This window comes from Labeo rohita, chromosome 13, assembly GCF_022985175.1.
Source record: "Labeo rohita strain BAU-BD-2019 chromosome 13, IGBB_LRoh.1.0, whole genome shotgun sequence".
NCBI lineage: Eukaryota > Metazoa > Chordata > Actinopteri > Cypriniformes > Cyprinidae > Labeo > Labeo rohita.
The window spans coordinates 20,947,441-20,974,776 of NC_066881.1; the positions used below are offsets into that span (position 1 = coordinate 20,947,441).

General features: G+C 40.6%; 1 protein-coding gene across 11 annotated transcripts in view; it reads left to right on the forward strand.

The window, feature by feature from the left end:
• pax2a (paired box 2a) overlaps nt 1-25,822 on the forward strand; it is a 34,179-nt gene extending 8,357 nt beyond the window's left edge. For 2 of the 11 annotated variants that reach the window (XM_051125970.1, XM_051125971.1), the window contains 8 exons: nt 2,308-2,393; nt 2,535-2,654; nt 3,496-3,540; nt 9,032-9,207; nt 11,115-11,235; nt 19,789-19,890; nt 22,767-22,853; nt 23,205-25,822. In XM_051125970.1, the coding sequence (XP_050981927.1) occupies nt 2,308-2,393; nt 2,535-2,654; nt 3,496-3,540; nt 9,032-9,207; nt 11,115-11,235; nt 19,789-19,890; nt 22,767-22,853; nt 23,205-23,326 (859 nt within the window). In that variant the 3' untranslated portion in view covers nt 23,327-25,822. Of the gene's footprint in view, nt 1-2,307; nt 2,394-2,483; nt 2,655-3,495; nt 3,541-9,031; nt 9,208-11,114; nt 11,236-16,559; nt 16,770-19,788; nt 19,891-22,766; nt 22,854-23,185 lie in introns of all 11 variants that reach the window. The other 9 variants (XM_051125972.1, XM_051125975.1, XM_051125965.1 and 6 more) reach the window with 8 other exon arrangements.
• The last annotated feature ends 1,514 nt before the right edge of the window (nt 25,823-27,336 follow it).

Here is a 27,336-nt window from a genome sequence, read left to right on the forward strand (position 1 = left end):
TAAATAGTCCTAACAATTAGTTACCGTTCTTTTTCTTATTTCTTATTAAAATAAAAGGGCTAGCAAGACTATCCCAAGTGAGACAGAGTCGTGGTGGTGGGAGGGGGGGTGGAAGAGTGGAAGAACAAGGTGAAAAAGGCCTACCTGCAAGCAGGAGTAATGAACTTTGGTTAGGAGGCACTGTTCCATAGAGCTGGCCAGCAGCATTACATTTTAATGAGCTGAAGAGAGATCATGGGCCGACCCGCACAAGACATTTCCTAGAAAAAAAAAACGGGGGAGAGAGAGGCTGAAAAAATTCATTTCATGCACTATGGCTGCTTAAAAAGGGCAATTTGAACAGGTCTCAACACATGTATGCGGTAAATTTTTAATCTGCATTAATGACATGAAAGAAGAGCCAATAAAGCTTCCTTTCCAATGTTGTTGAAGTTGTCATCTCAGAGGAGGGCATTGTAAGAACCTCTGTTTATGTATTTAATTAATATGTATAGTGATGTAGCTGGAATTTATTTGGACTGCTATTCTGAATCATACAAACTTGGGTTTACTGTTCTTTTACTTACTGTTCTGTTTACTGTTGGGTTTACTGTTCTCAGGGAACACTAAGACTACCTGAGCTAATCATTTCAAAACTTGCCTGTATTATTTATTAAAATAGGATTTGCTACAGCAAACATCAGTGAGGGCTGAGCTTTTAGGCGAAGTAGGTTACACTACACTAGGGTTACACTGTTCTTTACCTTTGAGACTGCTGAAAGCAGGCAAGTATAAACAAAATGCAAATACTACATTTTATCACTTCCTATGATCATAACAGAACATTTAACACGTCGCCTAGTCGAGCTGTAAGCCTTGTGCCATTTCAAACAGGTGTTCTTGTACCCTGTCTAAAAGTATTCCCACACCAGTGAGCAGACTTCAGAGGCAGGACCCTCATGCACTGAGCGCTTAAGAGGTTGACCTCTGCTCTGTTGACATTAGATGTCCCAGCTTTAAGCACATTTTCCCTGCATGAATTATTAAAGATTACACACTGTCTGGGGTGTTCTCTGTGTCCTCCTCACAGCATGAAGTCACTGGCACACAACCAGTTCTGAGCCCTTCTATCGCCCGAATCCTAAGCGTCCTTTCAATAGCATCGATTCATATTTTAATATTTCTACAGGGAATTCTCAGCACCCTGGCAAGTCATTAATTCACACCTTCCAAATAGCTCATTCGATAGCGAGAACATGGATCCAAGCTATTGAATCTGTGGGACTAATGCAATTCGCAGGGTTAAATCATTGTTTTGGCTGGATGTTAAAAAATTTGCGAAATACTAACATGGTGTTGGTCCAAGAGGATCCTTATAGATTTGCGATTTTGTTTTATATATTTAATAAAAATTTTGTCAGTTTTCTCTCAAATGTTAGTCATAAGCACTGACTTTTCTAAACGCATCAGAACATATGGAATAAGGATTTCCTTAGTAATGAAATTTACAGCCATATTATAGTTTATACAAATGTGCAAATGTGTAGCCAACGAGTATAAATGTGTTCCTGGAATAAGGTGACAGCTTCTTCTCTCAAAAGCGTGTCCCAGATTAAAGACATCAGATGCTGCAGTGGGCTTTGGTGAAGCAATGAGACACTATTGCTTTCCTGTCACATATAATTTATAGCCCTCCATTTGCATCTGTTCTTCTCTGCCTCTAATTCCCAACTTTTTTTTATCCCCAAGTCCCAATCAATAGGGCCTCATCCGCACTGGCACCCCTGAATGTTTGTGCTAGAAAAAAATGTCGGATCTGGGAAGTCAGTATCCACACTCTACAAGCAATCTTCACTTGCTTCAGTGAGGAGGAGGATAGAGGGAGAGATTGAGATAGATAAAGAAGGAGAGAGGGAGAGAGAGAGAGATTATTAAAGCTGAGGCCAGTTCGAGGCAGTGAAGCTCATCATTGAGGTGAATTGATGTGATTTCATGCTTTGTTTGCAAGATCATTCAGACCAAAGTGCAATGAAGACTTTCCCCCATATCACACCTTCGAGGTAGTGGGACTTTATCATATTTCTAAAGATGGGATCCCATTTGATTGAATCCACTCTCTCCACGGTAGCTCCCACTCTGCCTCGCACATCTACTCCATGATTGGCCCTAATACCCCAAGATTGGTTATTTGTGACAGAATCAGTGCATCTATACAGGAAAGCCCCAAAACAACACTAGAGTTTTACTACGCGAAAGCTTATCGCAAAGCGATCCAGACGACCAAGCGCACCCTCGACTCATCGTGTTCTTTTAACTGTCATTCCGTAGGATAATTCGAACCAAAGTTCAGCAGCCTTTCCATCCATCCTCCGACGGCACAGGAACGCCTCTCACCACAGCGGGACACACTATAGGTGAGCCAGCATATATTTTGCATATAAACATAAAAATCGCAATGACATCAATTACGCCTGTGACCTAATGTTAATTCATTCTCTTTTAAGGTGATCTTGAGAGCACTCCATATACGTTAACCTATTCCTGTGCTCTTTCAGTGCCCAGCACAGCCTCCCCACCTGTGTCAAGCGCTTCCAATGACCCCGTGGGGTCCTACTCTATTAATGGCATCCTAGGAATCCCTCGCTCCAACGGCGAAAAGAGAAAACGCGATGATGGTAAGAGACTGGATTTCTCTCCATCGCTTTTATTCCCCTTTCACTCCTTTTCTAGGCCTCTCTACAGCCCCCTGTAATTTCCAATTTGTGTGGGGAGATGAAGATGGCATTTTGATAGCACTGGACAAAGCATTTTGTAAAAGAAAAAAAGAAAAGCGCTCTCAAGTGACTTGTTATATAGTAAAGCAGATTGGACTATTTCATTCAGCCGCTTGATACTATGGTGTTTGCACGGCTGTAGCACATTTTATTTGATGATACAGTAGCTCTGCGCAAACAAGAATATGCCTACATGCTATCATTCGGTCCGAATCATGTGCGTCAGGGATACGGCTTTATGGTTTTTGTAAGTAATACAGGTCAACGAAATGAAGACAAAGAAATCAGCAACGTAATTACAAAGAGATGCATGAGGAAGTGGCAAAAAATGCGCTCAGAGCCGAGTGGAAATGCAGAATATGATGCAAAAACGACCTGACGTGCGATTTGTAATTGACACAATCTGACATTTTAATTTCTCACAATTTCCTGGCTGTGTATTTTTGCTTTTGAAGAACTGAAATAGCAGCAAAAAAGGGGGCTGCCAACCTGCTCATGCCAACATTCCCTCTCCTTTTTCTAAATGAGAGGGCACATACCGCCTAAGGCCTAATGGCTGATCGGCTCTTCATACAATCGCCTTTTGAATGCTAGTGAATAAACATCCATGTGGCACCGGGCCGAACGGGAACACAGAAAGTGCTGTAGTCAAAGGGAGGGAGGTTGAAGTGGTTGGAAATGATCTCTTAAAACATTTATCAAAGCAGGGCTACTTGCTTCTTTTATGTTTCCATCTCTTTAGTTCTCTGGAGTGGCAACCACTTGGATGGGAGGAAAATAGGATATTGTAAGTTCCGTTAGCCCACCTTCTCTTTGCTTGCTCAATCACGAGCCACTCGAGTCTGATCAAGTGCTCTGTGAGGGTGTGTGTGAGTGTGTGTGTGCACGTGTATGTGTAGGGTTGTGTGTCGAGGGGAGGGGGATGAGACGGAGCGCACTGACGCTTAATGATATCTTTATGGAGAGAGCTCTGGATCATATATAAACACTGCGAGAAAGCGACTGTGGCAAATCACATTTGCTACAGCGTGGCAAGCTTGTGGGGCTTTTCCTCTGTCACTGTCATAGGCCGTTTGCTCCTAAAAACAGAGAAGGGACATAACATAAGCGAGAGGGGATTACCCAGCCAAACGGTGGCGGCGGTAGTTATTCCTAGTTTGATTAGAACTGACACGACGTGAAGAGTGGATGAAGGGCTTGAGTGTAATTGCATCATAAAACACTAGGCGGGAAAACACGAGTTTACTTGCGTGCGCAATATCAAATTTAATACCGCTTCAGCGAGGATTACCTTTCATTATAACGACTAGAGTAAATATTCCCGTTGTTGCCTATGTGTTTCCCCTCCTCTGGCATCACACAACCTTATGCAGGTCTCTCAAGGTGCACCCAGACATTTGTAGGGCATATGTCATGCCGTGTCCCTGATGAAGAGCTCATGGCTGGTAATTTGATACAGTGCCAAATGTCTAAAAAGCTTTGTGTTATTTAAACTTAGCCCTTATTTCACACCGAGACATCAGGGAGGCAGAGCGACAGCCAGTGTATGGTTTCAATTTCATAGCAGCCCAGCAGCCTTGGGCTACCTGAGCCTTATTTGGCTGGGCGCAGACCAATCTTCCCTTCATTAGATGATGACATAACAGAAATATGCTAATCCGATTTTAGGAAGAGCTGCGCAGATGCACTTTGAAACACGTGTGAAATGAGGTTAAAACCAGCCAGTTCTGAGGAGAAAAAGGTCGGTGTAATGAGTTAGCGTTTGATTTAAAAGATGTAGGCTTCCGCAGTCTTTATATTTGATGATGCTAGTGCCCTTTAAAAAAAAAAGGTCCCTATTACAAGAGTGATATGGAGATAATGTAGTGTGACACGCGTTATGTACACCAGGTCTTTGCAAGAGGAGCTTCAGGGACACAGGTGTCATAAGAGTCATTAATCTGTCATTTTCATGTGTTACTGCAAATTAAAAGTAGCGTGTTGCTCGCCGGCTACGGGTGACGTTCGGACCGTCTGAGAGAGGGAGGGAGGGAGGCAAGGGTTGGGGGGAGCCTCCCAAGATTAGTTCTTTGGTGGCAATAGCTCCCCGCAAGTTGAACATAGTGACATTTAAGAGAATTTGCAATTCTGCAGAGAAAAGCTATTAATTCACAAATTAGCACCCCCTTCCTCTATCGTGGATGTGCAAGCTATTGAGGAGACAAAAGAAATAGCCTAAAGGGGAAGAGAGAGACACAGCCCTATCTGTGTAAAGATTGGTTTATATGTCTGCAAGCAGTGATACCAATTATGCCAGCACAGAGAATGCGCCTCAACCTTATTGCTGCCTTCACAGGCCCTTCAATCCATTGCCAGATTTATTTGTGTATCTCATTATGGAAAATAGAATGCCTCTCTTGCCAAATGCATTAATGGCAAAAGAGGGAAATTAAGCCTGTTTGGGATTTCTCATTTGTCAAAGTTAATACTTTGTTACAAAATGACACAAATGAATGAACTGAGTTAATTACTAGCGGCGTAGGCCCGAGTCGCGCGTTTCCACGCTGTTTCGTTCTCACCTGTCCTTGCGTCGGCTGATTAGCAGGTTGGTGTGACCCGGCTCTCTTCCATCTGTATGAAACCAAACATAGCCTACGTAGGGAGTAGGGCGAACGCAATAAATTGCATGCGAAAACACAGATTGGCGCTTGAATCGGCTGTGGGAGCGTGCGTTCACATGAAAGACGGTTGATTTATAAGGCCTAGCGGCGTATTTATCTGACGTTAGCACGATAAAGAGATTACATTCGTGCTATTGTGGTACAAGAACGCAAAAGTTTCACTTATAGCTTGTTTGTTCATCTAAAAGTATGGCTTTGATAGTGAGCGACAACACACTTTAAATCCACATGCTAAAATAGTTTGGCCCACAGCTAGAATGCTTTAACCTGTGCTTCCATTTCATGGCCTGTGAGATTCTATTGTGTCAATATGGATTCTACTTTAAAAAAGAATAGAAATGAAATACATCCAAACCAAGAAATGGATTGGCTTCAGTCTAAATCGAATAAGAACATCCCACCGATCTCATCATGATGATGGCCTCTGTATGAAAGAGAAAGACCAGATTTGAGAGAGGCTGCAGAGCGGAACCGGCAGAGAAGAAGGTGCCGGGCTCCTTATCAAAGGACACAAAAGGTCTATGCCCCCGCTTGGCTGATACATCTGCATTCAAGCAGACCCGCCGCCCCGGCCTGGCCGATAGCTCAAACGTGAAAATCTGCAGCGACGAAAACATCTAAAGACAGGGTGGTTCGGCCGAAAGCGGAATCATGTCAGAGAAAAGTCAATTATGAACGCTGATGCTGAGAATTAATGGTGCGCCGCATTACGCAGATTTTAAAAGGAAAGAGAGTGAGAGCGAGGGAGATACGCGTTCATTAATTGCGTTCCAGAACGCTGCGTCACATGAGGCCGATGTGCTAAATGACGGACCGGGTGTGAGTACAGTAAAGAATGTGTGTTATGGGTGAGAGGAGAAACCCATGCTGACAGCGGTAGCCTGAGAAAAGAGAAAAGGGGAAGGAGAGAAAGCGCAGCTCCTACTGGCAGCCTGCACACTGCTCAGCAACGCTAAATTGAATTAATAAAGCCTTTAAACACGCTGTAACATAACAGGAAATTAACAGCCCCGGTTGTGCTGCTGCTGCTGCTGCTGCCACCTCGCTCTTTCTCTCCCTTCATCTCTCTCTTGTTCTTTCTCCCATTGTCTCATCTTCTTCTGATTTAGTTATGTGCTGTGCAGCCTTGCCGCACCGTAGATTTCATAAATAGGGGTGCCAAGCCTCTTTTTCTATTTGCTTCTCCAGTCTATATAATGAGTGCAAACCCACACAAATTCCTAGTTTTTGAGCAAGTATAACAAAGTTACTTTTTTCTTGGATCAAAAAAATTCAAATAGGAACACTCAACTTCAGGCTTAAAGGGACAGTTCACCTAAAATTTTAAATGTTGCTTATTTTCTTCAATATTCTTCTGAAACAATTCTTCAAAACATTTTTAAGAGAAGAAAGTCATAGCAAAATGATGACAGAGGTTTTTGGGTGAACAACCCCTGTAAGAGTGGATGTGTGATATCAGGTCATAGGTCACAGGGGTCACGAGACCCTCATTTGCTTTTCAAAAAGCCCTCTCATCCAGACCAGGCTTATCTGATGAGATGAAAGCAGGAAGCTCAGCACTGTTCTCTTAAAAGAATGTCACACCTGCCTGGTCAACCCTAAACACACACTTCCTAAAGCCTAAAATATATAAAGTTCATATCACAAATTTAGGGCATTTCACTTTAAATTATTCAAAAGCATGTGCATGTACAGTGCATCTATTAAAATGACAAGTTCACCATGATAAGCCTTTGACTGTCTCTTGTTCTTAGTTTTATTTGAACTGGACCCTCCAGAGGAGGAAGCCCAGGGGAGGCCTGTTTTATGGACTCTGGTTATCTGATCTGACAGAGCTCTAGTCCCATAGCACCAGAGTGCTAATGCAGTGGGATGTCAAAACAAACACACTCAAGTGTTCCAATGAAATCAATATAGCACGAGCAGGGATGTAAACAGGAGCCATATACATAGTCTAGACGGCAGAACTGGGTTCACACTGAATCTCTGTTAAACGTTTAAAAAATCCCGGTGAGAAACGCTGATCTAACCTTGGTCTAACCTAAATCTCCCCTAACTGTAACGTAACGGAGAGCAGCCCAGCCCCCCACAGCTCCGTCCCCCGTGTCAACTAGCGGCCCTGCGCGCTTTGGGCTTTTGAGTATGGGAAACATGCTGCACCGAAGCAAATGACAAACGCCTGCTTATTGATCGCAGTTTGCACTTAGACCAGCTGATAGAAAGTAATTAATGACTCTATTTTCTTCTGTACCAAAGAGAACAATTGAGGTTTATACGGCAACAACACGCAGCCTTATAGAAGGCCCCCAAGGGAGCTGTCTATAAAAAATGCCTGCGCTCAGATATGGAATGACTCAGATAATGCGGAGAGAAAAAAACACCACAAAACAACCACAACTGGAATTAATAGGAAGAGAAAAAATGTCACCTCAGTGTAGCTTAAATACACACTCGCACACACACACGTAATATCTCCCAGTCTCTTATCAGACCTCTCTGTGGATCTATTTCTCCTGAAAGTCAGTTCATCCTGTGGCCTCAGCCATTGAAAAAAGGTCAAGCTGGCGGGTAGAATGGCAATAAAGCCCCTGAAATGGTACTATCAGTGGAACATGATTGATCAATTGAATTCCATAGCACAGAAAAATGTGGGATTAAGTAGAGTATTATACGCACAATGAGTTGAGGCATGATGTTCATTTCAAGTTCATTTCGCCTCTCTCCTGCCACCAGATCAGGCAATCAATAGGGGCCTTGCATATCATATATCACTACGCTCTCGCCGAGGAGAGAACATAATCTGCTGCAAATTTAGAATGACAGATTTGTAAGGGAGCAAAAAAAAGCCCCTCCACCACCAGAGACGCGAAAGGCGGGAGACTGCCGAGGTTGCACGAGCTTTTACCGAACGTTTGCGGAAGGGCTTCCGGAATAGCAAAATGAGGCGCAGGGGAAAGGAGGCTACCTGCTTCGGAAGGGTGATGAGGTCACGGTCTGAAGGGAAACTGTTCATTTGTTTATAGAGAGCGAGATGGAGGCAAACGCATAAGCTGGCAGTCAAGCTGTGTAATTGTATTCAAGCCGGGACTGGCCTCCCATTTTTCCAGGGAAAAGCAATCTGAAAGTGAAAGCAGCATTACATTCTAAAGGAAATTGTGCCTTTTAAATAATAGCTCTCCATTTTCCACTAGCCCACTGACGGGAAAGAGAACAAGGTGGCTTGTGCCTAAAACACATGGCGTTCCCAACAAGTATATGTTTGCTCTGAAGGTAATCCATCAATTACCGCAGGCCTATCAGATGATGACGGTGCTGATGCTGATCTGGGATGGGGGAGGTGTGGGTCTTCTCTCTCCCACTTTGCACCGTCCACATCTTTCCCTCTCCCTCTCTCTTTCTCTCCCAGCCTCATGTGCTCTATCTTTCCACAGCTATTAGGATCAGTTTGAGGCTAGCACTGACTGAATTTGAGCTGATATACTCCAATCTTTCATCCAGTGGTGCTGAGAGGTGCACTACAGCACTAGACGTAGCTGTTGTGTGGGGGGCGGGATGGGGAGAAACGGGACCATAACGACTGGTACTAGCATGTGGCCTTGTCCCTCTCTCCTCTCATAGATGGTTCAGATGGCTCTGGCCCAAACAGTGATTCTCAGGGTAGTGTGGAGAGTTTACGGAAGCACCTGAGGGCCGATGCCTTCACTCAACAGCAGCTGGAGGCTCTGGATCGGGTGTTTGAGCGGCCGTCATATCCCGACGTCTTCCCTACGTCAGAACACATCAAGCCAGAGCAGGTTAGTAATATTGAGGCAAATGGACGGGTACTAACAAACTAATACTTTAACCAAATTGTGTGAGCGGACAGCAGAGCTCATTCGAACCGACAGATGTTTATTTTTCTTAAGATAAACTAGTGAAATCAAGTCACCATACGATTTAATCCGAGACCAATGTTAACTGATGCATCTTGCCCAAGCATCACTAATATATGCATTAAATAGTGTAAGGTGCATTAAAGCCAGATTAATTTAGTTTTTAATAATTGCACATCAACATGAATCCACTGATACGAATACGAAAAATAATTGACAAATCTTCAGTCTCACGAAAAATTACGCTGTGAAAAACAATAAAAAAAACACCACCTTGTATATACAAGCTCTTATTTAAAGCTTGTGGCTTATTACAGGAGATAAGCTTTATTTACTTTCATTATACTATCAAACAACCAGTGACTATTAATTTTTCCCTTGAAACTCCAAGTAGAGGCCCATAAAGCAAAAGCAGTGGCCTAATTGAGTTCATTTTAATTTCTCTCCGATCGCAGAGAATTACACTGGTGATAAATCAGGGGGACAGCCCTCACCCCTAGTAGAGGGCCTAATTTGCAGCTAATTACAAAACTGATTTCTACTGGAAGATCAATACCAAAACGAATTGGAAATGACTTGCAATCACAAAGAGAAGCCAAGAAGGTATTAAAAAAGGCAAGGAAAGAGGCTAAACGCGAGGGAAAAAACAGCCCTGGAACAGTCCAGAAAAATCACTTTTAATTTAATGTAATATTAATCAGACTACATTCCCATTTATTGGTCCGTTTTTGTGCCCCCTTTTTAACTCTTGAAAGAGCGGACCTATTAGCCATGTCTGGTGTGTGAGGCCGGGCATTAAAAAGCCATTTTGGAAATGCTAAACTCAATGGGCTCACCCCTCCCACACTTCTGCCAGCCATTTGGTCATCCTTTTCAGATGGCTCTTCAGTTGCCCCACGCCCAACTTGCCCCTATCTGCATGATAAAATAGCTGTTGTGCATCTGAGGCCAGACCAAATAGAGAGGAACATCCGCTACTGGCCAACTGAACATTTGTAGCAGACAATTAGAGTTTATCTGGAATAGAGACAGACAAGTCTGGGGTCACAGCATTTCCCATTGGGACGCCGGCCCTATTGTCGTGCGCAGATGCGCGAACGCACACACGCACACAGACGTATACGGACATATGTACGCTCGCCGTTTAATACGCGAGGAACAATGGCAGCCGGAAATCTATTCTCATTTGTTGCGTTAGATACAAAGAAATCTATTTAAAGAAGATCATAGCATCACAAACGACCTCAAACGCAGCTTAATCCAACAAACCCAGGCGTCAATGTTTTAGCATTTCGAAATAATACTAGAAAGCTGTTTTGGGATTATGTTCGTGTCATCATTTTCTCATCCTAAAGAAAACAATTACAAATGGTCTCGAAACGAGGCCATGTTGGTAATCGAACAAAGCGGACCCGTCTCCTCCCTTGGCTGGTCAGGGGAATGACTGCAGTCAAGCACAAAGAGACAGCTGACACCCCTTCCTTTCAGTCTGTTCCAAATCCTACTCTCTGTCCCGCTCACATCCTTAATGTATGCACACACAGTTCACATTAACTCCACCAAAACCCACATGCACTGACTGGGGGGAAATAAAAAAATACTGTGTAAGTTTAGTAGTACTGGATTTCAGGTGCCCATTTACAAAGCCGCACTAACTGAGCCGCCACTACATTAAATCCCTTAAATAAAAAAACAAAAAAAAAAAGAGAGAAATAAAATAACATTGGAAAGGCAGCTCAGAGGCAGAAAGCTTTCTAATTGGACACCTTAAAATGATGCTTGGATCCCAAGATATATCTACTTAAAGTGTCCCCTCCCCTCATTGGCAGGCTAATGAATACTCGCTACCAGCACTGAACCCTGGACTGGACGAAGTCAAGCCCAGTCTGTCAACCAGCGTCAGCTCAGATTTGGGCTCCAGCGTGTCACAGAGCTACCCGGTAGTGACAGGTAAGAGCGCTGGATCCACCGTCCCGTCTGACCATTAGAATACTGGCAGGACGTTCATATTCTAGTCTTTGTGACTGTTTTATGTGGTAAAGTGAGCTTTTTAAGTTGAGCGGACAGGTGAGAGTGGAATGTGACATGTTGATCTAAAGTGGATGGATTAGTGCTGCCTGCTCTGAGGGGCCGTGTAAGAGAGGAGCGATCGAAACAGACAGCCGCTGTTACTTGCATGCATTCAAAGTGATTATGGAGAATTGTTGGCTAGTGTCACTGTTCAAAAACAGTGTTTTACTACTTAACCGAAATGTTTTCCTCAGCTCATAGACCTCAGAAAGAAATATGGCGGTCTAGCACCAAATGGCGGTTTGGCCTTTTAATGCTGCAGCATTTTTTTTTTTTTCTTCTCGTGGTATGCGGTGGTTAATGTCAGCCTGGCTAATTGAAATATTGTTTCATTGTTGCGGCTGTTATTACCTCAGAGAAGGTTAAGTTTACTGATAGCCAACTGTCGTGCTGAGATTAATACGCTGAGCTTTTAATAAAATTCACATAATTATGCAGGAGCCATCAAAGCCAATGAGTTCTGTGTGGGCGGAGGACAGGATGATTGAAAATTGCTGTGCCCCCTTCTCAAATGATAGCTGGATAATGTTATGTGAAAAGAAAGGGCTTTTTTCCCCCCTCGGTAATATGTGGGAGGTAGAGTTCCCTCCAGAAAGTTGGGCCTCTGGAGAAGAAAGGTGTGTTTTTGTCCTTTGTATGAAAGCAGTCTCGGTCTAGGGAGCACCCTCATGGCAGGTGGCCTTTCTTGCACCTGGGACGGGACACACTGGGGGTCTTAGTGGAGACCACCTCTTGCTTCCAGTAGGAAACGGCCTTGCTAGAGATTTTGGTTGCTTTTATTGTTGTTAATGATTTCACAACGGTGTTGGTTTATGCATGCATGATGAGAATACTTACCCCTGGCAACCTAAATTCAGCATGTTCTGAAAAAATAAATAAATAAAACGCAGTTGTAATTACGTTCTAAAGCTTTTTTAGAACGTCTAGGCTCAAATGACATTTTTGAGAGTCTTATATATTAACTGTTCCATGTCGTATTCTAAATGACTTTTGGCAGTAATAACTTCATTTATTAAAAAAAAAAAGCAAGAAAGCAGTTCAAAGATGCAGTAACGTAATGTTATGCTGTACTCGCATGTGATAAACTGGAAATAAGAATAAGGACAGAGTTAAAGGAGGTGCTAAATTACCCTACGCATTTACACTGAGAGCCAATTCTGAATAAATTACTCCCTCTCATTGGATAGAGCTGGAGATTATGCTCATTCCCAGCAATGTTTTCCTGAGCCAATTAAAATTCACGCTGCCATTGATCTTGTTGATTTTATGTTGTGCGATTTGCATAATCTATTAAAGATGAATGATTAATGAACTCTTCATTACAAAACAGAAATTGGAATTTTAAGGGCACTACGAGGCATAGGAGACGTGTTTTTTGTGTTAACTGTTTACCCAATTAGTTTTAGGGGTTACTGCTCTGTACCTAAAGTCCTAAAGGAAAATGCATTTGAAAATAGCTTGTCTATTGGACTGAAATTGATGATGCTGGATGAAATCTAATTAATTAAGAATTTAAAACAATTATTTTTTAAAATAAATAGATAATATACAATCCTAGAAAGTGTATACAATAAAATGTTGAGGGATTCATCTGTGCTTCTGTTGTTTTAAAGGGCTTCTGACTTATCAGAGGCCCTGATGCGTCATGCACATTCCTCACTTTCATGTATTAACTGTAGTAGAGGGGGAAAAAAACAATGGCATGATTTATTCAAACTGCAGTAAAAAGTCTGGATGCTGTCCAGATATGGCTAGCCTTTTTAAAAAGGCCGTTTGCACATACCTTCACAATGAATGACTAGTGCGGATTCTTAAGCGCCGTCCCTGCCGAGCCGTATAATGGAAGTCTTCCTGGTGCCAGTAGGATGGTACCGTGTAAATGGGCACCCCTCCGATCCGCTGAAAACCTGAGCAGGTGCTGAAGGGATCCCCCTTGTTCCAAATCTCTTCGGAGAGAAGGGAGGAGAGGAAAAGGGGGGAGAGGGAGAAAAAAAAAAAAACGAGCGCTCGGGCTTGAAAGCAACAGAGCTCCATGTCTGAAAAAAAAAACAAGCAAGAAAAGTAAGAAAGAAAAGCAGCATACGCAGGCAGAGCGAAAGAAAAGACTGCTTTGTGTCGGCTTATGCTGCTGATGAACTCCGGCTGAAATATATCCGCCAGAGAGCCATTTTTTAAGTGTGGCCCGCTATTCTCCAGTGAGCAGCAAACAACACGCTGCCGGCTAGACTGAGGTACCTGATGTGTGGCCCGGTGACAAACTGCCTCTGTCTTGAGTCACCAGAAGCCCCGGCAGGCCCTAGAGCCCAAATTAATGTTTATTTCAGACTCACAATAGCACACTAACCTTTGAGCACACATTTGATAATGAATGACTTTAGGAACTTATATTGGGGATTCAAGCAGCACTTACATTGCTGTAATTGATCTGGGCGAAGCGGCCTATTCAATTTTTCCTGTGACAAAATGTTGAAAATCGAGGTCAAAGATTGCACTTCTGTTACAAAGCATTAAAGTGTCTGCGATTATAAGGAAAGTGACTTTGCTGGAGCTGTTGGGTTTTTCTCTCTCTCTCTTCACCCATGTGAAACCGTGCATTCATGAGAGCGAGAGACAGACGTGGAGAACTCTATAGCTCTTGTTCGTGTTGAGATGTGATGCGCCTCCACATAGACCAGTGTTTATCTTCCATCTCGGTAATCAGGAGGTTGACAGCCTTCCTTTTTGCAGGTCTTGCTTGTTTCCAGGACAATAAGCAACACCACCTCTGATTAGTTTCAGAGTTCAGTGATCTTGAACACTGGGCTTCGGTCAGTGTAGCGAACGCCCTTGTCTGCTTTACAGCCGCAAAGCAGAGGCCGTGAAAACGCGAGGCCTAATTCCTCCGACAGCCTCTCTTCCTTCTTTCCTTTATTGGCCTCTAAGGTTTTTATTTTTGAAGTTAGGCTTCTTCTTTTGTGAAATATAGCCATCTAACTGCCTCATGTCTCTCGATTAAAAAAGCGTCATGTTTATCCCGCTCCTGCTGTATGAAGATTCGACTGTTAGTCGCGGACTTGCTCAGGAAAGGAAATTCTGCCATTGATTTGTGTGGGAAAGAGGCCAGTTAAGTTGCCTGATTTTCTGGCGTTAGGTCAGAACGGGTTGTCAGGGTTGCGTCTGACAACAAGGAGGCCTTATCTTAATGAGCGACTCTCCGCACATAGCTCGGTTGTAAAACAACAATAGTTGGGAAACAGCTAATGAGGCTATCATGAAGCTGTGAGAGCCCTCCCCACAGACCATGTTAACAGCAGAGGATGTTAAAGAGGATGAGTGGAGAGAGAGATGAAGACAGAGCTCACATTGATTGCTCAAGCTGCAGTCGCAAACCCGCTAAGATGAAAAATGCCAAAGCTCATCAGCCAAATGATATTACGGCTGGCGATGCAAAGGGGCTGCGTCGCGATTTGCAGGCTTTTTGTTTGGAGACGCGACTCTTACCTCTGAACCTTAGGGAAATTTCTCTGTATCTGAGCTTGATTGATCTGCGAGCCAAGCTGCTGTTTGCTGATGCTATTCTAGAGATATTGTTTGAAAGTGAATTACCTGTTTATATTTGTTCATTTTTAGCTCATTCGATGGATAAATAATTTCAATCAGGTTTGGATAAAAATGTAGCTTTATTTAGATTTAGATATAAATCTAAAGTTAATAGACGACTGTGAAAGTCATCGTTATGAAGAAAATTATGTTGCTTTTCATTCTGAGAAAAACTAGATAGGAAAAAAAAATGAAACCAAAAATTTATCTGATCCGTTTACAACATAAAATTATATTTTCACTTCTAATCTATTCTGTTCATAAGTGTGAGTAAGCAGGGCCCAAAACAAACATTTGCCAAGTGGGTAAAATATAGCTGGCATGTAACTTTTCAAAATTCCAGAAAGTATTTATGAAATTGTTAAGTACGGAAAACTGCAATATTACAATATGACTGAATCAAATCTACTGAAGATAAAATCAGTGACTATTGCATATAAACACTATAACAACATTTACATCTGTTTAATTTATGTTGAAAATTCTAAATTTGTAGAGATATATTCCTGGCACCAAGCCACAAAAAGGAATGACATTTATGATTTGTGTGAAATAATTATTTTTTCAAAAGTAAGAAAAATAAATATATATACAGTCAAACAGAAATTTATTTAGACACCTTCAACATTTCTCACATTATCACAGTTTATTCACTATAGTTTAGAAAATGATAATAAAATATGACAAAAACTAGAGTTTTTGATAATGTCAGTTAACTTTGATAGAAAGGTACGTAATGGATTACAATCAACCAAAAATTCAGACAACTGTTAGTATGACAATATTTACACAACTATCAATGTTTTATTGACCATTTACCAAGAAATGCTTAATTTTGTTCAGTCTGTGTTGTGAAAAGGTCACATTAGCAATTAAAAGAAAAAACACTTAAAAAATGGTCAGGTCAAAGTGTCTGAATAATTTTTGCTCCCAAATTTTTTTAACAGTTTTACTGGTAGTAAACTATATGAAGAATTTTTGGGTATAATATTTCACAGTTTACTTTATTTTGCTATCCTTATTTACATAAATGAACTATAATGTCCTGCACCCACTAGTTAAAAAAATATTTAAAAAATTATATGTGGTGTCTAAATAGTTTTTGGTTTGACTGATGTTTTAAAGAAATATCGCAAAATACCTTTTATAATAAAAAATATAGCAGCACATATGTGTGGCAAAAGTTTTAAAGCATCTTTGATGTAATTATTTGTGGATCAGTGTTCGCACATAAAACCCTCACATAGCACAAGTGCACAGTAACGTTTCCTGGCTTTCCGTGACCAAATCCCCTCGTGCGTGTAGAAATGTTGTTTTCGGAGCGTGTGCCTCTGGAGGCTCTGTTAAAACTCCTGAACACACCCGAGGAACTGAGTCAGAACACCACGGCAGTCGTAACTTCACATAAATCCTTCTTTTCCTCCTAAACGCAATGTAGCATCACAACAACACCAAACACTGTCAGCCAAACTTCATTTCCCTTTTCTTTTACTCCTTCCATTCAGTACTTCCATCTGTCATGATTCATCTTTGTTTTGTTTTTTTTTTGTTGCTGAGTGCGAGCGATTGTGCACTGTCTGATTGTGTGTGTGTGGCTTTTTTTGTTGTTCTTCTCCACCTGGCAGAGTCACATTCATCCTCCGTGTGCGTTAAGCAGGAGCCGCATGAGGCTTCCCTGGCTCCTTTCACCCCTTCCTCACTGGCAGTCTCGGGCCTAGCGGAACTGTTGCCCCTCCAGCCCAGCGTGTCAGTAGATGCCTCCACCCCCTGCTACGGTGCCTATGCCCATCATGCCCCCAGCTACGGCCAGTATGCAAGCCAGCCTTTTATAGCAGGTACAGCCATACAAAAATAAATAAAATAAAAAAATTAATAATACCAAGTAAGTTTAGAAAACGTACCTTGCGCTGGTAAAGGGGGAGACAGTTAAAGGCGTCATTTTTTTTTTTTTTTTTTTTTTTTTTTTTTGAGAGGACAGCAATGGCAGTCCAAGGTCATTTGGTGCCCTACACAAAACAAGACATTATAAAAAGAAGAGAAATTTTTCCTCATTATTTTCTCAATAACTAGTAAATAAATAGTGTTACACTACTGTTCAGTTATATTTTTTAAATAAATTAATACTTTTAATCAGCAAATATGCATTAAATTGATTAAAGCTGACAGTAAAGTCTTTTACATTATTTTACAGTAGAAAAAGATACACTTCTAGTCAAAAGTTTTTTTAATGTTTTTTTAAAGAAGTCTCTTCTGCTGACCAAGCCTGCATTTATTTAATCCAAAGTACAGCAAAAACAGTAAAATTTTGAAATATTTTTACTATTTAAAATAACTGTTTTCTATTTGAATATATTTTAAAATGTAATTTATTCCTGTGATCAAAGCAAAATTTTCAGCATAATTACTCCAGTCTTCAGCATCACATGATCCTTCAGAAATCATTCTAATGTGGTGATTTGCTGTTCAAGAAAAGTTTATTATTATTATTATTATTATTATTATTATTATCAATATTTAAAATAGTTGAATACATATTTTAGGATACTTTGATGAATAGAAAGATCCAAAGATCAGCATTTATCTGAAATAAAAAGCTTTTGTAACATTTTACACTATACTATTCAAAAAGCTTGGAATTAGTTTTTATTATTTTTTTTTTTTGGAGGGGGAGGGAAGAAATTATTACTTTTAATAGAAATTAATACTTCTGTTTAGCAAAGATGCTTTATATTTATCAAAAGTGACGATAAAGACATTTATAATATTACAAAAGATTTCTATTTCAGACAGATGCTGTTCTTCTGAAATTTCTATCCATTAAAGAAACCTGAAATATGGTTCAGCTGTTTTCAACATAATACTAATAAATGTTTTTGAGCAGCAAATCAGAATATTAAAATGATTTCTGAAAGATCATGTGACTGCAGTAATGATGCTAAAAATTCAGCTTTGAAATCATTGGAATAAATTACATTTTTAACCTTTTTAATATATTAAAATAGTTAATATTTCAATAGTAAAAATATTTCAAAATTTTACTGGTTTTGCTGTACTTTGGATCAAATGAAGGCTTGGCGAGCAGAAGAGGCTTCTTTAAAAAACATGAAAAATCTTACTGTTCAAAAACTTTTAACTGGTAGCGTACATATCAAATAATACTGTTCTATTGAACTCTTTAGATCACCAAAAAATCCTGGAAAAAAACTGCTACAAAAATATTAAGTAGCTCTACTGTTTTCAACATTGATAATATGAAATGTTTCTTAAGCATTAGAATGATTTCTAAAGGACCATGTGACACAGAAAACTGAAGTAATGATGCTGAAAAAATAGTTTTGTCATCAAAGAAATAAATTACATTTTACATTAACAATTTACAAAATAGAAAATAGAAAACGTTTTAATTGTAAATTGTACATTATTAATGGTAAGTTGTAAACAGTTAAAAAATAAACTAAAAAAAAAGGTATGGTGTATACTACTACTACAATGTTTTTTTTTTTGTTTTTTTTTTTAATGCCACTTCTAATCTAATTTACTCAAAAAATCCATTGGGGCACATTCCATGGCATTTCTGGAGACAGCTACTGTCCTGAAAAGTATTGTTGGTTCTTCTCTAGTACTTTGGTTTCATTTATGTATATGATTAAATCCACTGCAATAGTATTTCTAACATGCTTGATAATGTGTGAGTGGGATTGTGTGTCTGCCATACTCTGTACACAAACTACAAATTTTGTTCATATTTCTAGTTAATGACCAAAAACAAGACAACAGCTCAGCTGTAATTTGCCCTTTGTTTCCATTATTTAAATCAAAACCACAATATCATACAGATATTATCACATTGCTTACCATCCTAGTGCCACTTTGACTGGCGGTTCTGTTATTAGTAACTGGACTGGGGTAGCGGCTCCCCCCGCCCCCCAACCCTCACTGGTCCCCTTTCAAACAATGATGCGGGACCTCGCGAGGGCCCATTCGGGATTGACGAAGGCCTACGTGCTGTAAAGTTTGCGCCAGCACATCCAGAAGGATCGCTAGCCGTCACCTCTAATTACAGAGCTGAATATGGAGGCAGTGTGCGCTCTGCACTCTCGTGATGTTCTGGGCTTTTTAGCAGCAGCAGCGATGCCACCAGCAGGCCGAGGGCATTCTGTGCTTCTCTCTGTTGAGCAGTTTAAAATATTTCAGTCAAAACAGGCCAGCAGCGCCACTCTGTGTAATAGAGGAAGTTAAAAGGCCGAGTGACCTAGAAGAGAGAAAAAAGCAGAGTTGTTTTTAGCTTCTGCAGGGTCATCAAGTTGTGAATTTAAAGAGAGGTGATCATTACCTACTGGATGTTTGGCATGTGGGTTTTCAAGTTATTTGTCTAGAATTAAAAAAGCTACAGCTGACTTCAGTTTCCTCAGGTTTTCAAAGGAAGAGATTACAGGGTTGTGTTTTTAAGGAAAGCAAATAAGTTGGAGTATTTTTATTGATGCATGATGTAACACTTTAAGTGGTTTAATGCATAGGGTGCTTTTCTACTTTATTTTATGTATCATAATTTTTAATGCCATAAAATATGTGTAATTTACTGTTTCTTTTTTACAGCATATCTAAAAAAAAAAACCCCTTAATTTAAATACTAGATATATGGTGGTATAAATCTAAAAATCTTAATTTCTGCATGATTTTCCTCCTTAGTTTTTTTTTTTTTGTAGATTATGATTATTAATGTATTTATGTATGTATGTATGTATGTGTTTGTTTATTTACATATTAACCATATATCAAGCACGCACTTTATTTGGCCCATTTAATTTTTTTTTTTTGTGGAGTTGCCCTCAAAAACTTTGACTTTCTTTTCAGGTCGAGACATGGCGAGCACAACCCTACCAGGATACCCACCTCACGTTCCCCCCACTGGGCAGGGCAGCTACCCCACCTCTACACTTGCTGGAATGGTCCCTGGTAAGTGTAATTACTATTTTTACGAGGACGTTAATTTTAAGAGAGCTCGTAATATTTTCAGCGAACGGTCGTCGGCAATTGATCATCTTCAGGAAACCTGAGGTCACGCAAAGCCAACTTGAATCTGCACTGCTGCACCTTGAAAATAAAACAGTGATTTGATAACAATTTTGCATTAATATTCAATTAGCACTGTCACCAAAGCTTCCTTTCCTGGAATATATTAGCGCAGAATGCCAGGTAACATTTTAAGAATGAGAGTTGTGAAAGAGAAGTGACACAAGCATATTGCCCATGACATTTCTGGTGATGCTAATGTTTATTAAACAGGATAATATTAATGAGGAGCATAATATTAATGAGAGAAAGATTAATGAGGAGCCCGGATGGCTGCGAAGACAACAGCGGGCAGTGCGAATTTCGATCTGGAGGATTTGTCAATAACCCGAGAAGGAGCCTCAGCTTATCGGCCGCCGAGAGGAAAATTAGCGCCTCTCAATAAGTGATCAGGGACATAAGTGCGGGATATAGGACAGTTCCTCTCAGTTCCACTCGGGTTCCAGCGCTCATTACGCCCCTCCCTCGCTCTCCCCAACCGTTCGACGCTCTCACAGGCCATCGATAAACACGGCTTTCTCCACCCTTGCCTCCAGTGCTGCAGAGCGTATCTCTTTTCCCCTCTACTTAACCTGCAGTTCAGGTTCACAGCAAACAGTTAAGGGTCACAAAACAGCGGGCGGGAAGGCCTGTAAATATTTAAATCACTATCTCTCAGAGGGACCCGACTTGAGTTTCACTGCCAGGACAGGATGCAATCTGGCAGCAAGAGCGGTGCCCTCTCCCCAAACAGCGCAAACACACACATGCAAGCGTATGCAAGCGGACAGACAGTCTTTGAGAGGCGGCGCAGAGAAGTTGGAAAAGTGCGAATGCAATTGTACGTGGAGCCGGGGGATAACATCAGCGCTCACAAAGTCCGAGCACAAACATGCAGTGTGCGAAAATTGGAAAACAAATATTTTACATCAGACACAGAGAGGGATTCTTCTCTCGGTCACCGTTGAGTGCCTCAGATAGATTCAAGTCTGTCTTGGGCTTCCACGGCCCACAAACATGAATAGTTCGCAGGGGCAAATTTAATTCAGTGACAGGATTCATTTGCTGGGCAAACATATCTTTACAGGTACATCAAATATGTTTTCATCAAAGATTCATTTTCATTGGTCACACAGGCTGAGAAATCCTCTTAAATCCTAGAGCCATGGGTTTTGTGTGCACTTCCATTCATCTGGCCCTCGAACGACTAAGATTTAGTGACAGACCCCAAACACTGTTAAAGCAAAAGCCATTCCTCACCAGCTTCATATAAAACCCAGCCTTTATTGTCTCATAAAAGAAAGAAACGTGGGGGACCAACAGCATTGCTCACTGACATGGACAGGGCCGCCGCTTCCTGAAAGTCGAATTCGGACGTATAAAAAGGGCCGAGAACGAATCCATTGGGGAGGTTTTTTGAAGCCGGGCTTTGGTGCGGCCAAAGAATAGAGAATCTCGAGAGCGCAACAGCAGAATCAAAGAAAGGGAACTTCAAAACCCAGCTCGGGATTAATGTAACAAATTCAGCCAAAATGGCCGAGCACCAGGGCGTAGGAAAGAGGACAGGGCGAGCCATCTGCTAGCTAGCGCTGTGAAACAATGCCAGTTCCTTTAGTTCTGATGTGCTGAACTAATGCGATGCAATATTTCAAGCACGGCGTTACATTCATTCAGTACAAGTTAAGCTCAATCGACAGCATTTGTCAACATTGATGACCTTAAAAATTCATTTCTTACTCATCCCTTCTTTGAGTTTGAATTACACTGTAAAAAATCTTTTTTTTTTTGAAGTTGTAAAAAAACTTATTTTTATTTTGATCTTTTTACTTAAAACTGATACATTTAATTTGGGTTCTTTGCAATTATTTGTGAAATCTACTAACAATTTTATTATAAATTATAAATCCTACACCATTTATTTCAGTGTACAGTGAGGTTCTTAAAAGACGCTAATCTGTAAACATTAAAATACTCATTGTTTCAACTGTACAGCCACAAAATGGAAACGATAAGCATGTTAACATGATTTTAGTTTAAAAAAAAAAAGCAGCTTACTAGCCTTTTCTGTGTAAAGGTATAACTTCATTACATGCCAAAATAAAATAAAATAAAGTAAAATAAAATAAAATAAAGGTCCAACTTTATATTTATGGTCTTAACTACTTTGTTAAAAAAAAAAAAGGTACAATGTACTTATTGTGTTGATATTGCATTGCAAAACACTTGCTGTTATTGAGGTGGGATACAGGTAAGGTTAGGGACAGTTTTGGTGGTATGGGTAGGTTTAAGGGTGGGTTAAGGTGTAAGGAATGGGTCAACAAGTGTAATTATAAACGTAATTACAGAAATTAATTACAGATGTAATTACATGCAGGTATTTTTTAAATGTAAGTACAATGTAAAACCATCCACAACAAGTGCATTGATTAATTTCAATGTAAGTACAATAGTTCAATAGTAGTTGAGGCCACATAATACAAAGTGGGACCAAAATAAAGTGAAATAAAATAAAATAAAATAATGCACGGGTTCACACAAAAATGAATTGAAGTGCTTTTATGAAATTACAAAATTCTTTAAAATTAGCTTCAAAAACATTTACTCAATATAAGTTCTTCATCATAACTTTTATGATTTTTTTTTCCAAATTATTTTTTTTGGTGATCAACTTTATTCCACAAATGCTAACAGTCGAGCTTAATTTCTTCTGAACACGTGAATATGCTTTTAAGATGCACAATATGCTTTATTGCTAACCTGTCATTTGCGTTTGATTTCAGGAAGTGACTTTTCAGGAAATCCCTACTCTCACCCGCAGTACACAACCTACAATGAAGCTTGGCGGTTCAGCAACCCCGCGTTATTAAGTGAGTATTAACCCTTTTTGCTTATCCCTTATGGGATTAGTCGCTTTAAAGTGGGATTAATATAATCACATTTTACAATGACATTATTTGCATACAGCTTTACTAAACTAGCTACAGTTTTATTTCTCTTTTTGATTAGCGAGGTCATAACACGCTGCATCTCTAAATTAAGACGCACGTAAGCCCCTCGCAAGTGTTTCTGCGCGTGCCGAGGTTTCCGAACGTAATAGAATAGTCTGATTGTGTTTTGCATAAGCAAAATGATTTGGAGTGGGCGTAAGTGTTGCTCTTGCTGTGGTTTTCAAACGCTCCGCTCTTCTGTTAACTTCCAGGTTCCCCTTATTATTATAGTGCCGCATCCCGGGGCTCCGCCCCTCCCACTGCTGCCACTGCCTATGACCGCCACTAGTTACCATGGCAACCCAATCAAACTGCAGGACCATGGCCGCGGCCTCCATATCGTACCAGTCTGAATGGCGTTAAGGTCAGAGGGATTGAAGATGGCTACGCGATCTTCAGTTTCATGGGGCCGAGATCGGATTAGGAGGGTCAAGCAACAGCGGGTTTTCCCCCCCAGACATCGACTATACCCCCCCTCAAGCAACATCAACACTAAAGCTCTCATTCTCTAAATCACTGAACAATGACTGAACTATTTCCTGAAAAGACTTTGAAAGATTCTACAAAAATATATATATTATACGAGATATAAAACAAGACGAACCGTGTGAAGAAATACGAAGTAACAATTGATGTGTTGTTGTTTTTTTGTTATGTTCTCTCTTTAAATCAATCAATACATTCCTTTACATACTGTACTTAGTATCACTAACAGATCAAACACACACACACACACACACACACACACAAGGTTGCCTGAGGCCTTTAACGTAATTTGCCCACGTCCTACACCATTTCACTAGTGTCTTACCTCTCACGGACAGAACAGCGACGTGTCAGCCGAGCAGAAAACTGCAGTCTTTTCTGTCAAACAGACAAGTGTAACAGTCTTAGAAGCCATCTCGGACTCGTGGTATGAAATTACCAACATGATTTAACATTTTCTGTGATACACAATCAAAACGGGGGAAAAGAAAATAGAAAAAAAAAGAAAAAACAGGTCAGACACTGAAGAAGAAGTTAACTGTTGCTGTATATGACCTAAAAAGAAAACCGTATATTAAATTATTGTTTTGGTTTAGCTGATGGTTTGTGTGCGTGTGTGCATTTGTGTGTCATACCTTTTCGGGATATTCCATTTTATCATGTGTAATCTCCAATTATCATGATCGGTGCCGCTCTTTTCTCGTTTGCACTATTTTGCATTACTGGATTTATGAGTACAATGAATTGCGAGTATCTTCTATGTTCTATTTAAGCGAAAAGCTCAACTCGATCGACAAGGTAACAGCAACGCTGGACAAGAATACACTTGCTAGAAACTAGTATATGCCTTTGTTGTCCTTCAGTGTGGATTCCTTAAAAAAACGTCCTCAAAAAGAAGCATTTTTGTATCGTGTAACTGAGACAGAACGGCTCTTGCTGGCTCAGTACCAAAGTAATCATTAGCAGTCAATTGTACAACAAGTTCAACAAATGCCTTACAGCTTTTTTAATTTCATTTTTTTATGGTTTGGCTATGGTCCTGAGAGGTAGACATGCATGTAACCCTTCTGTGTGGATGAACAAGCGTTTCTTCTCCAAAATGTGGGACACTGAGGATAGAAGTGGAAACGGTCCATACGTACGCTCCTGGAAATGTAAAGTGAATGTACTTTATACCACGTTTGCCAAAGACTTAGTTTGATATTTAATATTTTATTTGCTGTATCTGTCAATAAAACAGTATTATGTTTTAATAGTAGTCAATACTGATTGTATGTGGTAATGTTGAACAAAAAGGAAAAGATCCATCATAGCCCCAACCGCAATGTACACGAAAAAAGGTGAATTCTGTTACTCAAAGGTATGTCATTTGCAACAAACTGCTGCTTTGTAGAATGATTTGTGTATAATGTGAAAACAATTCTTCTATGTATATAAGATCACCTACATTTCACCATTGCAGTATCGTACTAATTTACTGATTCCATTTGTAGATATGAGAATTGAAAGAAAAAGAAAAAAAAGATTGACATTACATTTGTGTCTTCAATGTGTTGTGCTTTGCAGAGACGCACAACAAACAGTTTGAAACCCCGTCCTGCGTCGGTGGCTGGGTTTCAGATGCTATCACCACATGTGCGGCTGTTTGTATGTTTTGTTTTGGTTCACTTTTACTTAACTTGTTCATACTGTTTAAGTCTCTATGCAAATCAAGTAAAATGGTATTCTGTATTCTCCTTTACTACTGCGTTCAATTTTACCCTTCATTTTAAATAAGCCCTAAATCCTGTACAGAGGATAAGCCTGTAGAGATGAACAAATACACTTCACATGCCTGGTTTTGTGGATTGTTTTTGTACTTTGAGCCTTCCTGTACAATTCAGTACGAGACTTCAGAATTCTGAAGCCTTTTTTTTTGCCAATGTCAAGTTAAAATGGATCAAGATCAGATTATTCAAAATTCATATAGCTTGCAAAGGGAAAAAGTCAACAAATGTAACTATACATAGTTGTACAAAAAAATAGAATTATTGCAGCCTATAGTTAAACTATTGTCCCTCAGAATGAAGAGATTCACTGCGACACACATTTGTTTGTAGCTTTTGGAAACGTGTTCTTCACAGAATTCATTTTGAAACAAGCCAACAGCAGCAGAGCAGAAACAGAGACAATTCTTCTCTCCTTTCATATAAATAATGCAAAATACTGTATGTATCACAGCATAATTTGTTACGGGCAACAAAAAAAAGTTATAAAAATATGTAACAAAAAGCAACGTGGCCTCAGCCATTACCTTTATTCCACCTCTGTCCAGTTCTCTTTTTTTTTTTGTGCATATGAGAAATAAATTTTTTTGTATGTCAGCTTGTGACCGTAGTAGTGATTATTAACCCTTTCACGAAAGAGTCATTCAGAGTTCAAGGATATGTTAATCTGTAAACATTTAGTGTGTAATAACAGTAGTTATGAACGTATCATATTTGACAGTGTAGAGGAAATAAAATTACACACTGAGTCTCAAGAATAAAGAAATGAGGCTAGAAAAAATTAAAATGATAAATTATATATATATATATATATATATATATATATATATATATATATATATATATAAACACATTTTTAAAAAATAATAATTTGATTATATACAATATCAATTAATATTATTTTTTAAAATTTGTCTATATAAAATTAAAATTATATTATAATTAATATCTATATATAATCAAATATTTAAAAAAAATCAATGTGTGTCTGTATATATATATATATACACACACACACACACATATATATATATATTGTCACGGTTGCTGCTGGTGCTGGATGGAAGACAGAATACAACGTACGGAACAAATCTAATTTTAATTACTTTCACGAGGAACAGACAGGAACACAGAGCGATATCCACACACGTAGAAACAATATGCAACAACAATATGCAACAATAAAGACCGACAGGGAACTAAACACAAGGTGGAACTTAAATACACAAACTAATCAGAACATACACAGGTGAAGACAATGAAACACTCAGGAAGAAACAAGGAGGGCGTGACTAGGGTGACGAGAGGGCTGAGTCCAGGGAGCACATGGTGAAAACACAACAAAAACACACGATGACAAAAAGGATACGTGACATTACCCCCCCCTCTCACAAGGCGCGACTCGCGCCGTAACACATACACTGGGGTGGGGGGGTGGGCGCCCTGGAGGTCCGTGCTGGACAGACACCGGGTACTTAGGGGCGTACCTCCAGGGCGGATCAGGGAGTTCAGGAGGCCATGGTGGATCAGGGAGTTCAGGAGGCCATGGCCGGACAGACAGTTCAGGTGGCCATGGCGGGTCTGGGGGCTCAGGAGGCCATGGCCGGGTAAACATTTCAGGTGGCCATGGCGGATCAGGGAGTTCAGGAGGCCATGGCCGGACAGACAGTTCAGGAGGCCATGGCCGGACAGACAGTTCAGGAGGCCATGGCCGGACAGACAGTTCAGGAGGCCATGGCGGGTAGCCCCCCCCCAAAATTTTCTTGGGGGAATTTACAATACTGCCAGCCCTAGGGAGCACTGGATGAGGTGCTGGCTCAGGAGGGCGCGCTGAAGGAGGAGCCGGCTCAGGAGGGCGCGCTGAAGGAGGAGCCGGCTCAGGAGGGCGCGCTGAAGGAGGAGCCGGCTCAGGAGGGCTAGCTGAACAGAGCTCCGGCTCTGGAGGGCGAGCTGGGCAGAGCTCCGGCTCTGGAGGGCGAGCTGGGCAGAGCTCCGGCTCTGGAGGGCGAGCTGGGCAGAGCTCCGGCTCTGGAGGGCGAGCTGGGCAGAGCTCCGGCTCTGGAGGGCGAGCTGGGCAGAGCTCCGGCTCTGGAGGGCGAGCTGGGCAGAGC